This window comes from Chaetodon trifascialis, chromosome 13 (genome assembly GCF_039877785.1).
Source record: "Chaetodon trifascialis isolate fChaTrf1 chromosome 13, fChaTrf1.hap1, whole genome shotgun sequence".
Classification (NCBI taxonomy): Eukaryota; Metazoa; Chordata; class Actinopteri; order Chaetodontiformes; family Chaetodontidae; genus Chaetodon; species Chaetodon trifascialis.
The window spans coordinates 11,110,356-11,136,257 of NC_092068.1; the positions used below are offsets into that span (position 1 = coordinate 11,110,356).

The 25,902-nt window shown below is 44.7% G+C and overlaps 1 protein-coding gene across 13 annotated transcripts in view; it reads left to right on the forward strand.

The window, feature by feature from the left end:
• tacc2 (transforming, acidic coiled-coil containing protein 2) overlaps positions 1–25,902 on the forward strand; it is a 50,286-nt gene that overhangs the window by 5,580 nt on the left and 18,804 nt on the right. For 2 of the 13 annotated variants that reach the window (XM_070978264.1, XM_070978265.1), the window contains exons 1-3: positions 7,954–12,960; positions 13,866–14,486; positions 18,869–19,153. In XM_070978264.1, the coding sequence (XP_070834365.1) occupies positions 8,165–12,960; positions 13,866–14,486; positions 18,869–19,153 (5,702 nt within the window). In that variant the 5' untranslated portion in view covers positions 7,954–8,164. Of the gene's footprint in view, positions 1–3,227; positions 3,476–7,937; positions 12,961–13,865; positions 14,487–18,868; positions 19,154–24,086; positions 24,637–25,902 lie in introns of those variants that run through there. The other 11 variants (XM_070978269.1, XM_070978258.1, XM_070978257.1 and 8 more) reach the window with 11 other exon arrangements.

A 25,902-nucleotide genomic window follows, 5' to 3' on the forward strand; every position in this document is an offset into this window, starting at 1 on the left:
GGCCTAAATGGCCTGTGTGGGGGTTTCAGGAAAAAGGCGCTGTCATGTCATGTGTACTGAATGATGTCAGAGGTGGAAGACGGAGGAGCTTTTATAATGCAGGAGGATGTTGTGTGTTTGTGTACATGTGCCCACATGTGTATGTAACCAAAGCTTCTTGGAGTGTAACCTGATCCTGTCTCGGGGTCACTGCAGGCCCGACCCTTGGCCCAATTCCCGGCATTCACCTGCAGAGGCGCCGTCAGTCAGTGCAATCAAGCAGAATACACAGCAAGAGAACAGGGAGGAGGGGAGCAAAGGTGGATGAGGAAGGGAGACAAAAGAGGAGGAGGAGGGGGTATAAGGAGAGCTGAGTGGAAAGAGTGTACAGTAGAAGGGGAGGAGTATTCTCAGCACTTCCTTGTGGCCAGTCCAGTGAAGTCAGTCCGACAGTAAGCACTGTGTTTGTCAGTGTGTTAGTGTAGTGTGTCTAGACACACACACATACTGCCATAGCCCGAGGAGGCTCATGGAAATTTAACAGGGGAGCGGCTGCAGCAGCAGATACAGGACAGGACTGTGGAGAGGAGGAGGAGGAGGAGGAGGAGGAAGTTAGCTGAGTCAGTACAAGAGAGGAGAGGGAGCGTCAGCAGCATGTGTTGCAGCATGTTTGTGTCGTCCTCTGCCCCCTTCAAAACACAGAGCCCTGCAGAGGCTGCCTGTGCAGTGAGCGCTGTAGCAGAGGAGCTGCACTGCACTGTAGAGTCACCTTCAGCACAGTGGAGCACACTGCTGGGTAAGTGCAACACAGAGGTGGTGGGATGAAACTCGTAGGGTGTTAGGGGTGTGCAGTTTTACACGGGATGGAAAGAGAGGACTCTCTGAGTTTGTTTAATATTTCTCTGCGTGTACAGCAGTCATGTGTGAAACATCAAAGTTGTGTTAGCCCATGGGGAAGTGACACATTGAATTAACAGTGAGAATTACTTACTGTTTGACAAGTAGCAGATTACTGGCAACTCCAGTTTTTGTGCCTGTGGGTTAATTAATAGCAGACAGTGCTTTTGTCTGTGGAGCTCAAACTAACTGAAACAAGGGCTGTACTTTTCCACCTCTCTGAGCCTCCAACATCTTCACATGATAGCCAGAAACATGGTTAGTGAGTGTTGGCTGTAAACTTGGATAGCATGGTGAGTCTATACTGCCTGACGCTGTCCGACGTTGTTATTGTGTTATGAGCTTCTCTGAGTTGGAATCAGTAGAGGCGTTAATCTGTTTCCTCTGTGACATTAGCTGCTCTTTGATGACAAGGTGATGGAGTTCAGGCAGGAAACAGGAAACCCGAGACACATCAGCGTGCAGCCATCATATGAGAAACAGGGTTTATCTCTGCATGTGTGACTGTCAAGGTGTGGAAGATTATGCAACATGAATACAGAGAGTAACAGCAGGAGGGAGATCACAGGCAGTCAGACTGACGCTCTCACCTGCAGCTGTGCTTTTTTTGGGGCCTTCAGTTTCTTTCTCTCTGTTGTTCTTTAATGTTTCATGTTCTCTTGGTTTTTTTTTTCTGCAACCAAATGTGTGGCCGGATTTCTTTTGAAAACGAGCAGTCTAAATTAGCACATTTAAAAATAACCTGATGTGGCTTGAGCTCTGCAAACTGAAGGCAGTCCTGACAGTTTAAAAGGCCTAGTAGAGTCATGATTATGAACTAGTTTTACTCTGAGCAACATTAATGTTTGTGAAAAAGCAAAGAGATCCTCGATCTGTGCTTGATGTGTCACACAAAGGACGCCCTTTGTGGTAGTAACACAGGTGAGGCCGGTGACTCAGAGCCTCCCCACTGCACACACAGCCTCACTTGTTAATCTGTACAAAACTGAGGTGAAACTAGAATAAGAGGTGGAATTTTGCAGTCTGTCTTGAAAGAGAAGTAAAGCACGTGATTGTTTTTTTTCATCCAGTCAATGCAATGCAAAATTAGCTCAAATATTGTTTTTTTAATGTAATAATAACTTAAATGAGTAAAATATATTAAACAAAACAGTATTGCAAGTGTGTTAAACTAAAGGTACACACGCTTGCTTCCAAAATGTTGTACAGAATTGATTTAATCATCATTTCAGCCTGGCATCATGGTCACCTCTGCTTGTGTGCAGCCATGATGTCTACTAGTGGTTCATAAATAATGAATGAACAGATTCAATGCTGAATCTCAGCAATGGAGAGCATTAGTACAGTTGCATTGTATCCTTCAGTGCTCAAGCTGTTAAATCAACTTCCATCCTAGGTTACTAAAAACAGGATCTCTCTGTAAGAAGCAGCTCATGCGTGCATGTTCGAGGTATACTGAATGTTAAAGGGCTGTGTTTTGTATCTGCACATGCTTATATGTGCAAGGGCACATGTGTTTGTCTGCACCTACACACCTCAGTTTATGTGTCTGAGTGAGTAAAATAAGGCAAACCTTTCCCTCTTAAACTAAGGCAGCCCATGCAGGAGAAATTCCGTCACATAGTGAGTCCACAGTTGAGTGTTGGGAGGGCAGTGTTGCTGCAACATGATGCCACAGCCAAGTGTTGTGGTGTGTGGCTGTGGTTGGACTCTGTCCACCTGTCAAACAGTGGGACAGATCGAAAGGAAAAACAGCCAAGGCCGAGTGCTCCGTGTGTTGTCTGTGCAGGAGATTTAAAGGGAGATTAAGTCACGTTTTAAATGCAAACCTTTTTAGGTTGTATCGGAATGGGTTCAAGGAACATCTTAATTCTGTACTGAAGATAAAGGAAATAATTAAAGACTGAAAATGTCATCCGAATGATCTACTCTAGGCAATGATTAAACCACAGCTGATTATGCTTGTCACAGTGCAGCCCGACCAGTTTGTCTCTAATGATTATTACAGCAGGTTTTCTTGTGAGGTGTGTCTAAAGGTGGAAAAACCAGACTATAATGACCGCACAGTTAATTTAATAAGTCATATGTGCAAGAAAAACAAGTTGAAAGACAAAGATAGGATGTTTGAGTGGAAGCGAAGACTTCAGTCAATATGACAAATGCATTATTATACAACATGTAGCAGTTTAACACATGGGTGGAGTTATTTGTTTATGATGTTTGACTTTGAGCATTAAAGCCGTAGTTGCACGTAACACGCTCACACTTGCTTTAGTACACACTCTAGCATGTATCGTGCAGCTGAGACTCCAGCATGTAGCTCACTTCTGTCATGTGTCACTGTCCCACAGGCTGAAGCTCACGCTGAGAGTTTGACGCAGCGGGACGACAGAGCGCTGCTGACTGAAGCGTCCACCAGCCAGCAGAGTCTGCCGTCTCAACCAGTTCTCCCAGACGTCCCAGTCATCACAGGAGTGGAGGAGTACAGAGGTGCAGCTGGAGACCAGGAAGAGAAGGAGGACGAGCTTGAGTTTCCTCATGACCTGCTGCCCACTCTAGACTTCAGCAGTGAGCTCAACATCTGGGAGTCCTCACTTGGGTAAGTTGATGGGGTTTATTCTTGGATTTCCTATGTTACATACACAATAACCTGGCCCCCATAAAACACCAAATATGCACTGTGTAGTATAAGTAGTTTTAAAGGCCTTGAAAACCCATTTTATCAATCAGCTTTTTGTTATGAGCAATGAGGTCCACCATAAACCCACAGTTTTCTGAAGCAGTTGGAACTGTTTTGGCGGCTGTGGCTCAGGAGCCAGAGCAGTTGTACACCAATCCGGAGGTTGGTGGTTTGACCCCTGGCCTCACCAGTCAACATGCCAGCCTGGCCTTGTATTTCTGTATACCAATCAAACTTCAGCAACACTTGGACCAAAATGTGAGAACAGTGGGCTCGTTCGCTTATGCTGCCACCTCTGTCAATCAAACCATACCCACACAGTCCTCATGAAGTGAATCAGCACGTTTGTGGAGTGCCAAAATTTTGATAAATAAATATTGTAATTTTAACTTTAACTCCTATTGTCTATTTAGTCTAACGCCAAGTAGGGGCTTTGAGTTGCACTATGTCAGAAATCCGCCCAATCAGACAGACTCATTCCTTTATAAGTCTGCAGTTTTTTCAATGCACAAAACATCAGTCTATTTTCTACACGTGCTCATTCCTGTTGAGGGTGGGGCTGGAGCCTATTCCAGTATACATGAGGTGAGGGGCAAAGGTTGCCTGCAAATTAAGGGCTAACACATATAGAGCCAATAACACAGTGATTACCCTTAATTACTTTGAGATATTATAGTTTCTACAAAGATTCAAAAGTCTTACCTTTACTTTGATCAGACATGCCCACACACTGCAGTATTTATTTTCTTTAACAATAAGAAGTCTGTCATACTGAGTGTTTACAATACCAAGGTTATTTTCCAAGGTAAAAGAATATTGGATTCACCAGCCTTCACTGGAACATGTGTGTTGATCATTAAGGTATTCAATTATGATTGAATTACTGTATAAGATATTGGATATCCATTTTGCCTGATTTATGGCGGTAAAGGAGCAGATTTGTGTGAATTATTCAGTCAAGGTGAAAGTTAATCTGACATTGTTGCATGTGTGAATGTGTGTGCGTCAGCAGAACTCAGACTAGCTCAGGTGATAGCAAATGTGAGCAGGTGAACCCCCTGCTAGCGGGCCTGCAGCATCACATGGAAGTCAGTCGACCACTGGTGGCTCTAGATACAAGGTACCATACAGACTCTGCTGTGGGAGAGTGATCATAAACAGCATGGAGTGGAACAGAAAGACGCCAGGATGATTGAATGTTTCTAACTTGTACTCGAGTGTGATGGGCATTGCTGTTTGGGTGTTGTCTGTCAAAGCAGACTTAGCTTGAAGTGTGGCTGTGTGTTTGTTTTTTTTCATGCTTGGGTGAATTATCTGCAGACTGAACTGACTGTGTTCTGCCTTATATGTTGCCTGGCAGGTTGCTTTTGATGAGTGCTGAGGTTAATTGCTCTAATTTCTTTTATTTGCTTCAATGTGTTCTGACAGCCTGACTCATTGCAGCAGTATAATTAGTATTGCTTGATGTGATTGTGTAAAACTATAAATTTAAAATGAGGGTAACACAGGAACTAATTGTGAAAACTCAACATACTACCTGTCAGTTTAGTATGATGATCATTTATTTTGGGACATACAGAGCCTTCAAATGCAATACTGCAAGAAGCACCCCCTCAGGTAGATATGGCAGGCCAGAGCTTGTTGCATAGCAGAGCTTGCCATCTGCAGTTTAGTCTATTTTGCTGCTCAGCCTACCTTTAGTAGGCAGTGCCAAGTGAATTAGATAACAGGCTTGGGTGGCAGGTCAGTGTGGTGAGTAAGTAACATGTCCAGGCAGAGTTTGTGTTTACAAGGAAACTGAGATATCTTGTGAGACTGTATCAACCAGTCACATTCAGTGACATTATGTCTCACTTTATTTTTTACATCTAGTCATGAATGATGACTTTGCTGTAGTTGCTGCTTCATGCAGTAGAATAATAGCTGAAGACATGAGTAAGAGTGTATCTTTATGACTAAATAGTGATGGTGGATTTATACACTCAGTGGGGATTAAAGATTAAGACGGTCTCACAGCATTTTCCTCTAATGCTGGCCAATGGCTAAGCAGTGACTCAGCAGTTATAACTGACTGGCTCAAAGCTAGCCTACTTGTTAAAGGCATTCCTTCCCAGCTCTCTAACGTTATGATGTTAGCTGTCTACTTTAGGGAGTGTTTTGCAAGGCAGTATCACTGCTTTGATATCTGATTTATGAGGTAGTATTTGTTTTGGGGCATAAATATGAGCATGTTTATGTAGTGACATGATATATTACACCCCCTTTTCTTATTTACAGTCACAGTTTAAATCAGTATCCATTATATAGTATTTTAGTATTAACCATATAGTATTCATAACAGTGACTTTTCCTAGTGCTTACTATTGTACAGCATAAGGATGCTGCTACAAGTATTAGTAGTTGCTAGTATTAGTATTCATGCTGCCAGTACTAGGTTCATATTTCAAGTTGGTATAAGAAATATAGTATGTGTTTCTGACACATCATTAACCAATCAAATAATTTGAATGAAGCTATTTTTTGTTGTTCTGCTACTGGTACGATTAGAAAATCAGACAGTTAAATCAAAATAGGCACATTATATTTGAAGGCTTATTGCCAATGGTCAAAATTGCACTGCCCAGTGAAATTGCATAGGTGCTGCTTAGTGTTGTGCCTGAATCAGCAATGTGTCTTGGTGTGGATGAACAGACCTGCATGTTCGTTAACAACCGCATTCTTAGAAACAGCTGGTATTATTTCTTGTAGGGGAATGTACATTACAGAATAGGCATCCTGAGTACAATTGCGTGTTGTGTGTGCATATCATGGAGTGCAGTGACCGAGCATGGGCTTCTGCTCTGCCAGTAGCAGTGCTCAGTGGCATCGTGGAATGACCAGCTGTTTGCCAGCCAGTTCAGACTCTTAACTCTGTCGCCCTACCCTCGTCTCAGGCCTCATGACCGCGACCTAGTTCTCACAGATGCCCGGCCCTCACCATGGCCCACTGTCACACCTTACCCGGATGTCCAAACCCTGACCCCTCCCCCAGCTGTGCTCCTAGACCGGGAACTCCAAGAGGCCTTCCAGGAATGCGAAGAGCAAATGGCCTCACTGGGCATACTAAATTCCACAGAGCCCCCCAGCACCACGCCTAAGACTGTTAATGATGTAAGGAAGAAAACTGGAGAAGTGATGGTTAATAAGTCCAATGAGTCATCGTCACTGCTTCCAATCGTAGTCCAGCCAGGACATAGCAACAGGGGCCATGGAAACAAGAGTACACATGGAAACAGTGAGGCAGCAAACAGTAAGAAGGATACAGTTGTGTTTAGTTTCAGGAATTACATACTGGGCACTGAGAATAGTGCCGGGCCAGCAGAGACGGAGAGCGAAATAAAAGCTACACAGAGCCTGAATAGGTGTCCAGAGATTAAGACAGAAAAAGAAACAGAAATAGATCAGCAGAAGGAGACCCCCCCACATACACAATTCGAAACAACAACAGATTCTTTTAAAGAAACCCAAAAAGATGTTGCAGTCATTGAACAGAGAGGTGGTCGAAGAGAGGAAATTGTTGATTCAAATGCAGCCACTGAGGAAAATGGCGCTCTAGATTGTAACACAGTGATTAGGGAGAGAAGCACGGAGGCAATAACACACATTGTAGACATCAAGAATGAGAATTATAGTGATGAGTGCAGTATTAATGTATGTATGGTTGAAACTGGAAAGACAGATGATTCAGTTCATGAAATACTGGAGTGCAGTAATCTTCATTTAAAGGATAAAGATGCGTTATCAGAGATGCAGTCAGAGACACAGACAGGAGCAGACAGTCACACTGAGCAGGATCAGGAGGCAAGAACAGACAAATGCATGAATTCACCAAGTGACAAAGGGGCCGAGCAGGACAAAAAGGCAAAGAAGAAAGAAAAAAACAAACAAAGGAAAAAGAAAAAGATTGAGAAGAGAGCAGAGACTGAACAGAAAGAAAAGACAGCAGCGCAGCTTGAAAATGATTTAGAGGCTTTGTCAGTCGTAAATGCAGGAAATCTCACAGATTCAATGGCAAATAAAGATAAAGAATCAGTGTCACAGGCAGACACTCAGACTGTGATGTGCAGGGAACAGCCTGATAATGGGTTTGACTACAAGCAACAGCTGAGTCCCGAAGGAAAGCCCAGCTCCAGCCCCCCACTACCATCCTCTCATAGCAGGCAGGATCATCTTACTGAGTCGGCCTCTTCACCTGGACCCAGCCAGGCTCTTTCACAGAGGCCTCATCAGTCAGATAACCACAACCATACGGATGCCCCATGTGGCTTGAATCACCACTCAGACGAAAGCCCACAACAGGAGCAACATGCAACCGGAGTTGTCATCAGCAACCAAAATACACCCATGACATATGTCCAAACTACAATTATCAATTCAGCTGCTTCTGCTGATAAGAGGTCAGATGCACAAACACAAGAGGCTATAGTTACCTCAGAAGCAGTGATACTCGCACAGGAGAATCAGAGCCCACTCTCCAACAGCCAAACTTGTGTGGGAGAGAGTGGCGTGGAGAGTGCCCTTGAAGAGGCTTTAGTGGTGGTTGCTGCGTTGCCACTGACAACACCCACGATGCCAGAAGTGATAGAAAGCAAGAGAGAGGGAGAAAGCGTGAGGCGTGATTCACTGGAGAGAGTAGCTACTGTAGCACTCGCGGAGAGAGAGAAGGCAATAGGAGAGAACGGTTTGGGAGGAATAGAAAAGTGCCTCAGCTCTGCAGTCGGAGAGACAGAAGGACTCCTGGACAGCCTTCCTCAGCTCACATTAATCTGTTCCCAGGGAAAACGCTCACTTGCATTCTCAGCCAAAGAGGGACAGGCTGCATCTGAGGAAAGCTGCACCAGCAAAATGCCTCACAACTCGGCTGAGATTGAATTGAAGAGACCGAGAGAGACAGCCATTCGCAGTGCAGACACAGAGATCTCACCTGCCGAAGAGGGAGCCAGAGGAAAGGAGCCATTTAGCCGGTTAGAGGCATTTATCAATATTTCTCCCCTTGGACTAATCACTGGTCCTGATTGTCAGGATCACAGTGCTGCGGGATTGGAGAGAGCAGGAGAGGGAGGAGGAGGAGGAGGAGGAGGAGGAGGAGGAGGAGGAGAGGAGGTGGAATTGAAAGGAGGGCTGGCTAAAGAGCACAGTTCATTCAGCCAGCCAGAAGGCTCTGCTAGTGGGGTGTCATCAAGTGAGACTGAGACGTGTCCGCCCACCGATGTTGCCGAGTCACAGCTGAAGTCACAGAGCTGGAGTGAGTCGATTGCTACCATCACTGAGAGCATCTGCACTGAAAAGGATCGTCTCTCTCACCCCTGCCAGGAGCAGCATGGCTCAGCAATATCGCCTCTTCCCACTGACCCTGAACAGAGCTCCGGCAATACAAACGGAGGGGTAAGGGCTGATCTCAAACTGAATTTGATTTCAGAGGATTGGGGACACACTTGTGAGGAGTCATCCATCGCAGAGACAGAGAGAAACAGCAGCCAAGTCTTCTTGTCTTTAATCTCACCTCAGCCTTTGACTACTTCAGGACAAATCCCAGTTGAGCGACAAGCGAGCAACAATCAACAGGTCCAACCTGACAGTAGCACAACAGAAGCCAGGGCAGCCGAAAGTGCATCTGAGTTCCAAGTCCAAGCCCAGACCCAGAGCAATATAGGTAGCCCAATGATGTCTGGAGCGGGTGTGAACTTATATGACAGCAGTGGATGCAACAACAGAGTTCACTTTGCGGACACTGTGAAACAAGAAGGCAGTTCCTCTGTGGACCTCAGGAACATGTTGGTGCCAGCTATGGACTGTGCGTCTCTGCCTCCGCTGACTGTACATGAGAGTTTGCACCATCCTATTGTTGAGGCCAGCTACACCTTCCCAGACTTCCTCAGCTTGAAGAAGCCAGAAATCCCCACAAATGCAGCTCCTATAATGGGTGAACCAGCAATACGGTGCCCTGCTGACTTAACAAAGCCACAGAAAGATGTCCAGTTGGATAAAGGAGATGCGGGGACTAAAGATACCAAGAAAAACATTAACATAGATCAGTCTGGTACAAACACTGTGGATTTACAGTCGGTGACTAAGACCTGCTCAAAACAGCTCCCAGCTCCCAATGAGAAGAATCAGACTGGTAACGAAAAATATTTTGTCCTTTCACCAACAGCAGGGATTACCACCTCTGAGTTGGATCATTTGCCAGTTGAACAGTTGTCAGCAAATTTGACAAAGCAATTAGAGGTGGAAACAGAGAAGGGTGCTGTAAATGTGTGTTTGTCAAAGGAGAAAGAGATAGATCAATTACATGCTAAGTCTCAAGGCTCAGTCAAGACTGGCCAGCCTCAGGAGTCACCTTTAATAAGTGATGCTACTGTCATTCTTGAAGAAAAAGAAGGTAAACAACATCCTCTCTTCTCGTGTTCTGTGCTTCCAGCCGATGATGTTACCTGCAAGCCTTTAAATGTTGTCTCTGCTGAGTTACCTTATGGGCAGCTCTCTACTGACCTTGACCCGAGTTCAAAACCTGAAACTGTGACCTTGACCAGCACAGCCTCTCCTGAGGCAAAGCCAAGTGACCCCAGTTATCAGCCTCCTGCCCAATTAGATCAAACACCTGCTTGTGGACTAGTTACCACAGACCCTGTAACAGCTAGTGAGGGGTCCACAATTCACTCTGCTGATTTGACAAAGGGTGAATCAGCTTCAGAAGTGACAGCCTCTGACCAGTCAATTCCTGTTACCGAGCAATGTCCTACTAATCCTACTTTTGTGCTGCCTCCCCCTGGCCCAATGTTGAGTCACTTGGAGTTCATTACTGACTGTGATATCTCTCTTCCTGAGCAGACAGATAACCACAGTGCTGATGGTGACAGCACCAAACTCTCTGGAGAAGTGGATGGCAGCAAGAGCAGGGAAAGGACACCAATGTCTGTTGCACATTATCTGAAGCAAGGTGACGTCAGTGTTACAGCAGAAGAGACTTGTCCAAAACTGGAGGATAGAAAGTATACTGTGGAGTCTGATATCAAACTTGATAATTCTGTAATTGATGATGTAAATGTTCCATTTCCACAAGAGCAAAGTCTGTCTCCTGCAACAAAGCCTCCTGGTGCAACGTGTGCACTGGCAAAGGGTGGATCTGCTAATATTATTTCTCTATCTCATACTGAGCCGGTCTCTGTTGGCATTAAACCTGTTATCTGTGAAGCATCCATTAAGGATGACCTCATTAATGTCAGCTGCCCACTCAGCTCTGACCTGCCTACCAATGAGGCTTATGATGCGACTAAACAAGACAATGTAAAAGAGAAACATGCAATGGGAGACCAGACCTGCATGCTATTTGAAGAGGAAAAGAAACAAACTGAAGAGTCAACAATGGATAATCAAAAGGAAACAGCAAACCGCAGCAAGCTGCAGACAGGACAGACAGGCACAACAACACAACAGGGTAATCGACCAGATAAAGAGGCTTTAGAGGAAATTGGAGACCTGCAGCCACCACATAAACATAAAGTACAAAATACTGAATCACCAGTAAGGGATATAAAGGAGGAAGAAGGCATGAAGAGTGGCATTGTGTCTAATAGCCAGAGAGAGACTTCTTGCTTATCTCCTGACCAACCTGCAGGCTCATCTGAGGACTTAAGTGCTGAGGTAGAGTCTGGTAGTGAACCTCAGACTGTTTATGACCAGAGTTCATGCCAAAACCCAACAGCAACACTGGAACGCAGGTCTGACAGGGACACGGCACCAGATCTGAGTGCGTCTCTTGGCCAGTCAGAGTCTACACCAGATCCAATGTGTTTTGCTCAGCAACGGGATCAACAGCAGCAGCATCTGGGATCCAGACATCCCACAGAGGAATTGTCAGGTGGTTGTCTAGAGGGGCCAGAAAAGACTAACAGTCAGGGCAGGCAGACCCAAGCACTCGTTCCAGGGGTAAAAGGGGCAGCGGAGAAAGGAGATGGTGAGACTTTGTGTCAGTCAGGAAGCAGGAATGACTTGACAGGTGATGACAGCAGTGGCAATGAACAAGTGATAAGTCTAGAAAAGGGAGAGGGAGAGCAAGCTGCACCAGGGGTTGACAGGGTTTGTGTGTCGTTGCAGCTTGCCAGTGATTTAAATGACAGTGGAAGGGCTGCTGAGAGAAACGCCTCAGCTGACATAGGCATAGTAACTGCTTGTTCTCATGTAGGCGAGACAAGTCAGGGGATGGAAGAGAATAAAAGCCCTGGGTTAGGAATAGATGGGTCAGCTACAGATTTAATGCCAGACATTGTGTTTGTGAGTGATTTGAGTGGTAATGGTCAGCAAAAAAGCAACCTCTCAGCTTCCTGTCAAGACCCATGTGGAACACCTGTGACCTCAGAGAACACTGCTGTATCTGTTGAGCCGGCATCACAGGAGCATGAGATTTCGCCTCCCCAGATCTCTGTTTCATCAAAGGTCAGCACAGATAGTCATGTCATTCATACAGAAGATTTTCCAAGCGCAAATGAGGCTGAAGAAATTGATGCAAAAATAGTCATTTCTCTGCCAGATTCTGTTGGGCAACCAGAAACTGTGGAAAAGGACTTCAGTGCTGCCACGGCTGTGAAAAGCAACAGTAGTGAAACTGAGGAGTGTGAAATTCCGGATACAGTGTGCAAGCCTCTTGAGCTACAAAGCGCCAGTATAACCTCAGCCACACAAAGCAGCCCAGTAGCACAAACACCCATAAAAGGCTCTGATGTAGAGGAGATCACAAAGGAAGATAAAGCAGCTTTGGAGGAAGAAAAAGCTAGCAGCCAGGGGAAGGAACAAAATGAGATAAAAGCGATGAACAATGAAGCAACAGAAAAACAGGGGGCTGTAAATCTAACTGGGGGCACTAAAGACAGCAGCTCGGGATCAATTAAAACTTCAGACCTTTGTGAAAGTGGGGTGTCACAAAGTGGCACCGAAACTCCTGTTTGTCACTCTGAGGGGAACATTGGTCTGTCAGAAAATGACAATGATAGAACAGATAGAATGAGCCCTGATGTTATCACTGGTCCATCTGTTGTTTCCTCAAAATGCCCGGAAGATTTTGCATCGACCCCTCCTGCAGCCCCTACCCAGTCAGAGAAGACACATGATCACGCATTGTCAAAGCCCCAAGATGATATTGTGGTAAACCACATTGCTGCTGCCTCCCAGTTCAAGGGAGGATCACTTGAAAAAACTCCTGCCTGCATCTCCCCTGTTGAACAAGTGAATACAGAGGCTACTGATGTGTCAGAGAGTCCTGCAACTGGACCAACAGCCCAAGAACCAGATACAAACTGGATAAAAGCGCTAAAAGAAGCTGCCTCCCAGTCTCAGAGTAAACAAGATAACACAGTGGAGGCCTCAAGGTAAACACAAGAGCATATGTGTGTTTGAAATTATTATATTACAAGAATGTCTTAAGAATGAGAGAATTACAATTAGAAGAATTAGAGGAGCGCACAAGACTTAAGTGTGATGAAACCATGTTGAGGGCAATAAATGCCTTGTGTGTACATGTGTGCAAAAGGTCAGTGGAGGTCATCACGAGCTCCCCCTTAATGTGTTACATGAAGTAGCGTGTTAGCATGCTGTCACATACCATCTGCTCAAATACATCACAGACAGAAAGAGAAAGGCATATATGTCGTCTGTTTTGGGGTTGTGTCACAGCCACAACTATCAGAACCACGTCTACAGAATTATGACTAGATGAATATCTTCATTTATATTAATATTTCTATAGGTTGTTTTCAGTGTTTTAATATTTGTAGATTTCTGCAGTTCTTTTTCATCTTAGCATTCCAGTAATGCCGTGTTCACGACTTGTTTGGAGTGATATTACAGAGAGCAGTGTGACAATGAATATGAATGAGGAGGTAAACACAGAGCCGCACTTTGTATTGACTCAAGCTCGGGTCAGATGACTGTGCTTGTTGAAGTCTAATGGAAGTAATGCAGCCCTTTATATTCAAAGGATGACATCAGCTGTGACATCGTCCCTGCTCGCCAGGGCAAGAATGAGCCCTTTCTCACACTGCTCAACACAATGCAACAACACAAACACACAGAGATACCTACAGTACTCCTGCACACACACACACGCGCACACATGCGCACACACACACACACACACACACACACACCCTTGTGTTAACACCCCCGTACCCACACAAACACACACATTTGTCATTTGTCAGTCATTCCTTGTGCATGTGCTGCAAACTAAACAACAAATCCCCCAACCCCCTCTTCTCTTGCATTGTTTTTCCAGACCCCTCCCTTCTCTGGAGTCTCCTCAACTGGAGTTTCTTACTCCAACCGAGGAGCTAGTTGCTCCTCTGAGACAGGAGGACATCCCACCACTGGAGCAAGTAGCAGAGAATACAACAGAGATCCCACCTTTAAATCTTGAGAAGAAGCCAGTGGATCTCCCTGAGCCTTTAGAAAAGACAGCAGAGCTCTTAGAGCCAGCACAGCATGCAGTACAGCACCCAGAACCGATACAGAGCACAAATTTAGATCTCCCAGAGGAAACAAAGAAAGTAGAGCTCTTAGAACCAACCAAGAAAGAAGAGGAGCCTCCCAAAGAGCTTCCAGAACCAACAGGGGAGCCAGAAACTTCTTCTGAAATAGCAGAGGAGCCAGCTGAGCTACCAGAACCAACAAGAAGCATAGAAGAGCTCCCAGAGCCGATAAAGAATGAAGAACCAGATCTAGCAAAGACTACAACAGAGGCCCTAGAACCAGAGAAGAAGTTGATCAGTGAGCTGCCAGAAGAGGCAGTGGAGAAACCTGCAGAGGTCCCACACGAGGAGCCATTTCAAGCACCAGCTGAGGAAACTGCAGTGACAGAAACAGACCAGGATCCTGCTGACGTGCTACAGGACAGCGGGTGAGTGTTTCTGTACCATCACAACATTGATACATAATCAATTACAATGAGTGATTTGACAGTAAGATTTTTTTAAATTGTGTTTCTCATGACCATCATCTGTGTATTGAAATAATGGCAGCAGCAAACAAGAACAGCTTCCACTCATTGTTCCACTTCTTTTGATGTTTACATGACAGATCATTTGTTATTGTCTGTTTTGTGTGACCTGGCCTGGTTATGCCAGCTACAGTCTACAGTTTCCAGTGAAAACCTATTTGACCAGTTTGAATAAATCGTGAAGCAATGTTTCCCTATAAGGCTGCTGCGAAGGGACTGTACTGGATTAAAAAAAACATGTCCTTGTAATCCTCAATTGACTAAAACCTAAGGATTATAGCCTTTTACCATTAAGAACAACAGGTTTAGAGGGAGGCTGGCAATTTTGTGGTTGACTGGTTTTCCAACAGGAAACCAGACATCAGAATGATTTGTATATGACCTTTTAGACCCAATATTTTTCCTGAAACCTATCATAACAATTCCATTACAGCGATATATCCGAGACATTTTATTGCAGCTAACTTATTTGCAAAAGGGGGAATCTCGAGGGGGCATACATTTTATAGCTCAGTGCCTCTGCCTGTCACACATTTAAAATGGATTTCCATGCGCTCAGATAGTCCCCTTGTTGGCTTTGTTTGGCTTTCAGACACCTCCAGGGCGTCTTGGCTGGTTTTTGCTGTCTGCAGCGGTTTAACGGTGTCTGATTGGACGAGTGAGAAGGAGTCTCACAGATTTGTGCTGGTTGATGTAATGGCAGTGAACCTTTTATGTTGTTAAAACTCCCGACTAAGTTAAATACACATAGTAAACCTGTGTGTCATTTAGTTCGACCTCCATTTAGAATTTATTTAAGCATTTTAACAGCTCTAGCAAGACCAACTTTCCATGTGTGCTGTTATTTTGCTGGAAAATATCGTATGTCACTAGAGTGTTCATCATGCATATATGCAGTGAAAGTAGTGTTTTTCCTCTTATTTACTATGATGAATGTCTTTCAGGACATCTTAATTCAATTAAATCGTTGCTGCCGATGACTTTTCACTCGCCTTTGGCTTTTCTCAGCTCACAGGAGCCATCCCACATACCAGAGTAGCACTTGCTGGCTGTCAGTCACAACACTTGTCCCATCACTGCTGTTGGAGACATAAAGGTTTGTTCAGAGTGAGATAGAGGAGTGACAGTGCTATTTCTACTATAGGTTTCATCAATAGATAAAGTTACACTTGCATATATGTGGCAGGGACAGAAATATGGCTCTGTGTGTGTGTGTGTGTGTGTGTGTGTGTGTGTGTGTGTGTGTGTGTGTGTGTGTGTGTGTGTGTGTGTGTGTGTGTGTGTGTGTGTGTGTGTGTGTGTGTGTGTGTGTGTTTCCCCGCCCCCCAGAGGCTGTCCTAGCTGTCAGTCCTGCTCAGTCCGTGCGGCTTTGTGAACTGAAGCCTGTAGTGGGAGGAATTTGGGCAGGCTCTCCAGCCCCACTGAAGTCATTCGCACAGACCAGACAGAGTGGAACAAAAGCCAGAGTTCAGGGAAACACTTGAGCATGTGCTACAGCGTGAGTGTATATGATAGTCACAGACAGAGGAGAGGAGGACTGGGACGTACACTTATTGGCTCTGGCGTTTTGGAGTGCAGAAGCAGAAGTCACTTCCATCACTTAGCTGTAGTTAGATCTGAAGTTTCTTGATGGACTCCTCCGTGCCTGAAATCATCTGGGTGAGCTGACAAGAAGTGGCTGCTCTGTTTTCTTCTCTGCGCTTGTGTGTCTGCGGTGGATGATTGTGTTTAAGTCTCTCCAGGTGGATGCAGCAGATGGTCAGTAGGTAACAAGTGCTAATTACACTCTGCCTCTGCTGACCTCACCAGATGGGTGGAGGGGAGGGACAAATGGAAAGACGGAGGGACAGAAGGCGGAAAAGAAGTAACAAAGTTGCGAAATACTGTATGATGTACTTCAAAAAAATGTTACAGGTTAGAGCATGTTATGCTCCCCTCCCCTTCTTGATGTGGAGGCTGTCTGATTGACACTTGGCAAGACATCTCAGTCGTAGTAAAACTAATGGTACTGTCCATGTGTTTTCTAAAAATCTTGTTGGCATGGTAGACTTTTAAAAAGACTACCAATGACCAGATTTGGCCACTGACTGACTTGGCATAGTTTTGTGAAAATGCTTCACAGTGAGTTTTAATAAATCTATTGTGAAGCCATTTTACTAATGAAACACAATGGGATCGCCTGTGAGTCTTTAGCTTGGTAGGATGGTAGGATGGTTAGATATTTCTCATCCATGTTTTCAGAGTAAAAAGGAAGAAGGATGTGCTATAACCCACGTTGTGCTGTAAATAGACTAGTTGCCATGACGATTGTATGTTCATATGGCTTTGCTAGTGCAAGTGAAGTGGATAATCTCACGTCTGTCATTTATTCAGCCACACTAGACTGGCTTCAAATCACGATTTAGCCCCAGCGATGGCAGGAGAGAATTGGTGGATTATAAAGTGAAGTTTTGTGCTTGCATTGTACACAATGACTTGAATGTGCAGTACTGTGTGTATGTGTGTGACTGTGCGTGTGTGGACAGTATGAGCTAGCTGCTGGCTGCACGTGTCCCCCCATCATTACAGCATTTAAAAAAAAACACTTTTCTCAATGCCTTCAGCTGGTTTTGTTTATGACTGTGTATCATTAAGGACCCTGCCTGCACTTGCTGTCTTTCACTTCCAGCTGTTTCCCGTAGATTACACCAAATGTGTGTGTGTATGGCTTTCATACAGTACAGGCAAAGTCACTTTTGTTTACTTAACACTCGGGTCATGAAAGTGGAGGTTAGAGAATAGGGTTTTGTTGCCCAGAGTGTGATAGAAAATCCCTGTTGTGCATCCCTGGGCTGCCCTTGTAAAATCTGGATTCTGGATTTCTCAAGAACTGGTTATGAGGTGCTGGTGAGTAACGCCCTGCACACCGCTCAATTACCAACAACAGAAAAACTGTATTGGACAGGCTCCAGGTGTTCATGCCAACAGTGAAACTACACTGACATGCAGAAGTGTGTGGCTGAAAAAGAGCTCACGTGTCCCCTCTAACTTGCTGCATTCGTCCTGTTATGGTAATGAAGCCTCTGCCTGTTCATACACATGATCATCTTGAAGAGGGGCCAAGTTGGAAAGCTCCAGCTGTTAACCTGAGCAGATCAGCTGACATTACCACCACATAAAAGCCACTGAACTGGGACTCCACACTCTCCCAGTGTCCAAGCAAATCTTATTTTCTGAGAATTGTCTCTTCTCTGTTTGTTTTCTGTTGTCCAATAATTTCTGTCCATCTTTGGAGGCAGCCTCATGACAGTTTGTTCAGACTATGTTGTGACTTGGTCATTTCTATTTCCAGGCTGCATGTGCCAACTTGGCCACAGATGCTGACATATGTATAGCTTTGGCCTGCTGGTGTAAGTCACTGACTGAGGATTTGTAATGAGAGGAATGGGGCCAAATAAAAATTCATGTGTGGACATGTAGGATGTGTCCTCTTCATGCAACCATCCTGGATTAATTATAAAGTTCTGTACTTACAATGGAATGAAATGAACCTGACTGGTGTTACATGTAAACTGTACCTCGCTACGCCCTTAACAAAAGCACACGCCCTCATTAAATGCTATTAAGTTCTGACTTTACTTGAGAGAGAGCTGAAGAATAACAGAGCTCAATTTCAGCCTGACAAGAGCTGGAAGAGATGTTTGCAAAGTGCAGCTCAGCAGACAAGCTGACTTGATGCTTGAGCACTGCATGTGCTTCAGTTGATGGAGGTATTGTGAGGCATAAGAGACTATTGGGATATTTTTAGAGGAGGCATGCCCCAAGTGGGGAACAGCTGCATGGGCGTCCATCGCATTGCCTGTCAGATTAGAGAGCCTACCACTCCTGATAAGACGGGCCTGGATCGGGGCCAAATCCACTCCACCAGGTGGCCAATGATGACAGAGCCAGACACCCTCAGACATGCTGCTTCACTGCAGAGGGCAAGTAGAGCAAGCAAGGGAAACATGGAATATCATGTAAGCGGACTGAGGAGAGGAGTTTCATTTTCAGTTTCATGTAATTTAAATGACAAAGCGTTCTTAGGATGGTTGGAGTGAGCTTTTTATTTTTCAAGTCGCTGCTAGGTTTAGGTGATGACCCAGAGCAGAGGGCTCCATCTTTCTCTGCTTTGAGGTAAGTTCCTGTCATGGTTCATTCGTATAGAGGAGAGTTGAGTGTGTCCTAGAGGGCTTTCTGAACCGCTGTACTTGGCCTTCTTGTTTTGGTCTGTCTGTTGATGTTTTGTGTTCCCTCCCCTGCAGGCCCTCCCACGCTGAGCAGGCAGAGAGAGGTGACCGTGCCCCTGCCTCCCCCCCACCTCCTACCACAGAGCACCACTTTTCGCCTGCCCTCCCTCCTCTCCTCCACGACACCACTGAGTTCCCCACTCCTCCTCCCACACCCCCGGAGAGGCACACACCCGAAGCTCTACCAACCCCACCTGCATCTCCCCACCTCCCTCCTCCTCCAGCCCCTGCCTCCCCTCCAGTACCTTCCGCTTACCAGTGTGAGGACCCTTCTTCCGCACCCTGCCACCCCCCTTTAAGGTATGAACATGAACTGCCTCGCTGTTACTGTTGAACCCATTCATAATGTCATTTCACTTTAAAGTTCATTGTGAAGCACTGTATTATGAATGATTGCCAGTTTTCTTTCGTGCCTCTTCAGTTAAGTTTGTAAGACCTTACAGTAGATTTGTCCAGTGTTGACACTAGTCCCTTCAGCCTGCTTGATGAAAAGTAGCCATGTCCTTATCCTTTCAACCTGAGTTCAGGTCAAATTACAGCATTAAATCGACATCTGGCGCACCGAATTATCTTGTGGATGTGGATTCTCAGAGCTCCTGAACAGAGAGAGAAGCTACCTGAAACGTAGTCATCCAAGCTGTTTCCTTATTCTAACTTAAAGGAGTAGTTTGCTATTCTGGGAAATATTCTTGTGCCTTTTCAGAAAGTAACATAAGAAGATCAACACCATATTTATATTTCCACGATAAATACATAGCTGGGATACGCAGATGGTTAGCTTAGCATTGCATTAAGACTGGATACAGGAGGGAACAGCTAGCCTGACTCAGACTACGTGCACCTCTAAGTGCCAGAATTTTTCTTGACTGGTTGCAGTAACTTCCTAGAGTCTCTGCTGGTTGAAGCCTTTGGTAGGTGGATTTTCTTACCTTTTGAAAGAACCAGGCCAGCTGTTTCCAGCCTTTGTGCTAAGCTGAGATAACCAGCTGTTGGCTCATTCTTCATATTTCCAATGCAGACATGAGTGGTATCCATCTTCTCATTGAACTCTGTGCAAATAATCAGATTTCTTGAAATATTTAACTACTCATATAAAGAACTTACAGCGCTCATCATATTCACATACATCAAATTACAGCATATGTGAAATGAGTAACAGTCTTGTCTGCAACCCATCTTAACCACTTCATTACATTACAGATTAGCATTGCTATGCACATCTACCACATGAACTCATGTGAAACAGGATTTGCTAATGTATGAACTAAGTGGTCATGGAAACTCAAATGCATACTGGATAATTGTGGGTATAGCAAAAGCACAAGAGTCAAATGTGAACGTATGAATTTCTTAAACGTTACAGCATAAAGTACTTACACACCATGCTTTTTCACAATTAGCACAAACTGCCCCATCATGACCACTTGACATATTATGACTGATTTCTTGCCATTTGAGCTGTGTGTGTAGCACCCGACTCATGGCATGAGCACAATGATTTTCATTCATAACACTGTTGCTGATTACATTTAAATGCTCCCAGTCCCATTATTTTGCTATCAGCACAGCTTCCCCTGTGATAATTCTTAACATTCCTCTGCGGTCCTTCCTGGCTTTGCAATTTATTTCCTGTACTTCACAAGAGGCAGTGACTCAGCCGCTTTCACCGTGCACCATTGCTTGCAACCAGCAGAGGGCGTTTTCCCCTCTTCGAGTCCAGGCTTCGTGTTGTACTGCCAGCCTGTGTCTGCTCTCTGCTGTCTGAATGCTGCAGGTATATGAAATAACACAGGGAGACACACAGGCTCTGGTGTATCTCATCAAGCATCACCGCTGAACTGAAAAAGACTCTGTGCATACATATTTGCTTCTGACTTGAGAGTGTTTGGCTTTCTGAATACCTCTCTTGCTCAGAGACGAACACAATTTTGAGAAGGCTCGTGTAGTGTTGTTATATTATTTATAATATCTGAGAGGCCTGTTCGATAGCAGGGAGGGTTACAATGCAGTAACATGGACTGAATATTCTGACTGGATGTCACCGATTGCCTGCAGACACACAGAGGCATGGCAGTGCCAACATATGTGCAGATATAAATTATCCGTTAAATTTGGTACATTAGGTTGAGTATGAAGATGTCATATAGCAAGTAACACTAAAACACACAATCTCGGTAATAAAGTGATGGTGTGTCAGTTTGTCCCTGGACAAAGCAACTCCCTTAGTGCTGTTAGACATTAAAACAATTAGCCTCTGTCACAATTTCAAAATGTTAATCACTCAGAAGATGTTTTATGTGTTTTTTTCCTGAATGAGTAATAATTAAATCCTCCTGTGGGGGGAAAAAACAAGCCAGGCCTCTTTCTTAAATCTGTCAGAGTCTCCCACATGTTTTGTACACATGCTTCCTGTCATGAAGACAGTCTCTGACAGCTAAAAAATAAGGAGCGCCATCGTTCTCCTGAAAACCCCCAATCCAATCAGCTCCTCTCCCGCCCACTTAATTTGTGATTTTTCTAATTACTCTTTCTTCTGTTTGAGACTGTGGAAAAGGTCAGATAGAAAATGCTGCTTTTACACTTTGGCAGGCTGCAACATTTAAACCACTAACTGTCCTCATTTACATGTGTGCCATTGAGATGATGGATTGATGGATATCTGTTGTTTGTTTGCTGCACTGACTGCTTTTGCCATGAGTCTGAGAGTGGATGTTTTGTAGAAACAGCCTCAGGAAACCGATCCCACAAGTGATTGTTTATGGGAGCAATGCACCTTTTTTTCTTGGCATATGAGAAACAAAGCTCCAGGCTCTCACCCTGCCTGATCAGCAGCTGTTCAACATCAGAGGAGCAGGTCAGCCATCATCATCCTGTACCTAAAACCAGGATTCCCCAAAACACATCTTTGAACACACTTGCAGAGCTGCTTTGGAGTTGGTAGCCCACTTTGTTGAAATTGTGTAATTAGTGTGTTTGATTGATGTTTTTATAAATTCTATATACTAGTTTTAACTTACAGAAATAGAACCACTCTGAGATTAGCTTCAGGACTTTGACATACATTATATGCTAGTAGCTATATCATTCAGCTCTGATCAGCTATGCTGGCATAGTGTATCTTTCGTCCGTGCTGTTTTGTTATCACACCAAGTCAGCACCTATAATTTGCTGTATTTGCTCTTTGTGGTCTTTCCTGAGGTTTCTGGGGTTTTTTTTTCTTGCTTGGAGTTGTTTGAGTAATCTTGGCTGTTTGAGTTTTTCTGTGCCAAATTAAGGGGCACATTGTGGCAATCTTTGAGACTGTACCTGTGATTAAGCCACAAATTTCAACTTGAAACTGACAGTGCTATTCAAATTTCTACTTTCAAAGATTGAAAACGAACAACAAGCCACTACAAATGATCCCTTTGACAAGTCAGACTTGTCTTGTCTATTTCTGACTTGACAATATGTTTTGTATTTTTTCAAGCCTATTTCACAGGTTTGTAGAGGATATCTTTTCTCTGCTGCCATGTCCTTAACTAAAAAATGTCTTGCCAACATTTCCGCTAAGCTTCAACCCACGCCCATGAAACCACAAATTGTTCTGCACCATCACAGTCTGAGTAGAAGCACACACATTCAAACCCTCTCACAGGCTACATGCATGTGGATCGTCGTGACCCTGATTCCTCTTGAGCACTGTTATGAATCTTTCAGAAAAAACTGCCACAGCCATGTCTTCCAGTGCCTGAATTTGTTGAATTTTTAATCTCTTCATTTTCTTCGGTCTACAGTCGTACTGCAGAGCACGGCCAGACTGTTAAAAGGAGAAACGTAGAGACAGTGTTTATTTCTCATTCAATAGAATAGGAACTTGTTTTGCATATAAATGCTTTGCTGGCCTAGATACTTCTTTGAACTGGTATGAGGGTCTGAATGGCAGTAGCAATCAATATTTTTTTTCACAGGGGTCTGTGTTGGGAGTGGGCAGTGTTTTTACGTGTTCCCTCAGGCCATGATACATCGACTAACAGGTCATCCGAGACTAGAATCGCGTCAATATTCTTTGTGAACATCAGTTAATGGACTTCATGTGTACATGCAGACAGTCTGCTTTTCAACTGTGCTGTGTGCTTGGACATGAACACTGGCTCTTGTGTTCTAAGTTTCATTCAATCTGTTTAGTCCGCCCAGGCACAGGTAGGACACCTGAAACCTGTACACAGCACGTTTGTGCGACTACAAGCGCTGCAGGCCTGAGTTACTATTGTAGTGAGCCCTCATTTCCACACTTTCCCATGAGTGCACAATAGATTTATTCTTCTCATATTTCCAACGTCCCTCTTTCCTATTGCATCTTAACAATCAGTGGGAAGTTTGTAGGACCTGTTCCTGCTCTTCTTTCCATCCTGCAGGTTTCCATCTGTGCATCTGTCAGGCACAGATGTCTTAAAAAAAAAAAAAAAAAAAAAAGACACGGTTAGACAGAATATCATTATTGCTCTTCTGCTCTTTGATGCAATTCAAGGTTTGATGAGAGTGCCAGTAAATTAGATCACCAAGCCAGCCTGCTGTCCAGGGATTCAACTCAGAGACCATATTCATTTAGAAATGCAGACGCTTCGATGTCAGGAGGCTTGTGTCCCTGCCTATTTAGCGAAGAATGAACCTCCAGATTCAGCTTCTATAATTAAATTATTTTAAGTCTGATAATTGTTTGTTTGGTTTAATTTTTATCTGGTCTTTGATCTCATAATGTTTTTTTTTTTTAAATGTAAATTTAAAATTTTTTTTAAATTTAAAATGTGTCTGAGTTACGGGTGCAGTGGCTTGAATGGAAGAGAACATAATAGAGTCAGAGTTGAATAAGACACACACACCAGTTTCTCAGTCTATTGTTTACCTCAGGCATCACTCTGGTTGGCCACGCTGACTGCTGGAAGCATCCATTGTGTGAAAAGGAGGCACAAAAATGACATTTTCACTATGCATCTCACTGGGTGAGAGAGGGGGATCCTGGCAGGAGAAAGGCAAGAAGTGCGGTAACTGCGGGAGGGAGGGAGGGAGGAAGAAGGGGACTGACAGTGTCAAAGGGAAAACGGATGTTAAATCAGTGTGGTTTTGGGGGTCTGCTATTGTTTGGCTCCCCTGCACGGTCGCAGTAGCCGATGAGAAAAAGCTGCGTGTCTTTTTAAAGGCACAGGAGGCTGGAGACAGGGGAGAGAGTGGAGGGGGGAGGGGGGAGGAGGCAGTGAGAGCAGCAACACAGCTCAGCGATATCAGCAACCAAACAGAGAGGAGGCTGCTCAGACACTCATACAAGACGGCGAGAAAGCAGGATTATTGTATCACCCTTTTTGTTTTGGATTATTCTCATCCGGACATTGTGTTCTTGGAGCTTTTATTCCCCCTGTTTGTCACATCATTTTTCACCGCCAGATGAGAAGCAGGAATAGTCACAGTCCGTAGAAGAGCAGAGGCTCAGGGATGCCTTGGTAAAGTCAGAAGCCCTGAATCATCCACTGCTTGGCTCCTGATGCAAACAGGACTCGCTCATCCTCTGCACTGCAGCACGGAAGCTCAGCCGGTGCTCACCTCCTCTGACACAGGCGACCAGCCTCCTCTGCGAAGATCAGAGCAAGAGGGAAAAGGTGTTTTTGTGGGAGGGGAGCAGGTGGATGTGGAGGGTGGCTGGAAAGCAGGAGCAGGCAGGGGGGGCAGGGGGGGCAGAGCTAGCTGAGGATGGGAGCCAACGAGTCCATGGAGCAAGGACAGACCCCCTGTCCCTCTCAAGAACACATGTGAGTGCGACTTAACCTGTGGTCCTGCTCACTGTTCTGTCTGGAAATGTTCAGAGGAGTCATCAGGCGAAATAAAAAGCAGAAGAAAATCAGAAAGAAAATCACTGTTTAAAAGCTGAACGTCTGGAGAACAGCTCCAACTGCGTCTGCTTTGCTCCGAAATGCATTTCTTTATATATTCATGGCTTTGAATTGGTCTCCAGTGCAACATAAACGTCCATTGTAGGTGCAGGGTGATTTATTTTGCAGAATCCAGTCACCAGTGAGAAGTATTATGGACACTTGCCATTTTTGATGTAATTTATGTTGCCGGATGAAGCCCGACAATCATCTCTGTGAGACATTGTGTTCCTTTATCCCCATCAGTTTTTGATAATTTTTTTTGCTTTCCTTATTCTGTCTTTCCATGCATATTGTCACAGAGCCTCTTCAGGCTCTAAAATCAAATATGACCAACTGAGCACGTCATCATTGTTGGTGTTTGCTTTTGTGATGCAATGTGAGAATTGGCGCATGTGCACGGGCACATGTGCTTCAGCGTGCATTGACTACAGTACAGTACATATGGATGAATCGTAACAGTGCTTCAGGAGAACCCGTGGGAACCAGAATCAGGCAATGAGTGCAGTAGGTGCCGCAGGGAGGCTGGTGGGGTGATGTTTTGTTCTGTGTGAAGGAGGACGCGACTGCCGCGCTGGGAGCAGGAGCTGGTGACTGAGTTGAAATGGAACACGCTGTGTGGGGGCGGAGGGAGATAAGTCAGGAATATCAGTGGACGAGAGGAAGAGCGAGTTAGAGAGGGAGAGAGATGGAGCAAAAGTGCTCCAGTTTGCTGTGTTTTATTTATATCTCAGACACACTACTGCACAGGGGAGCAAAGACCTGGGGAGAAACAGAGGGGAGGGATGAGGGAAATGGAGTGAATGCATGTGTGTATGTGCAGCCTGTAATGTGGAAATGAATGATTTATAGCATAATACAGGACTGAAGTACGTGCTCTTATTGCAGGATGGTTGAGTTAGGAGCTGTTTTACCTAAAGGTGTCCAGAACAGAGGCACGGTGCCCACCATCCCAACCATTACTAACAAGGCTTTTACTGAGTTCACTCCCTGTCAGAAGCACTTACAGTGTAAAAAGCATTCACACATCTAAGCTCTGCAGGGCTCTGATCTGGAAGTGTTAGATAATGGGCCAAAATATGTTTATGCTCAAGGGTCTTTTTATTTCTTTCCATTCTCATTTTCCAATGAGTGAGAGTCCAGGTT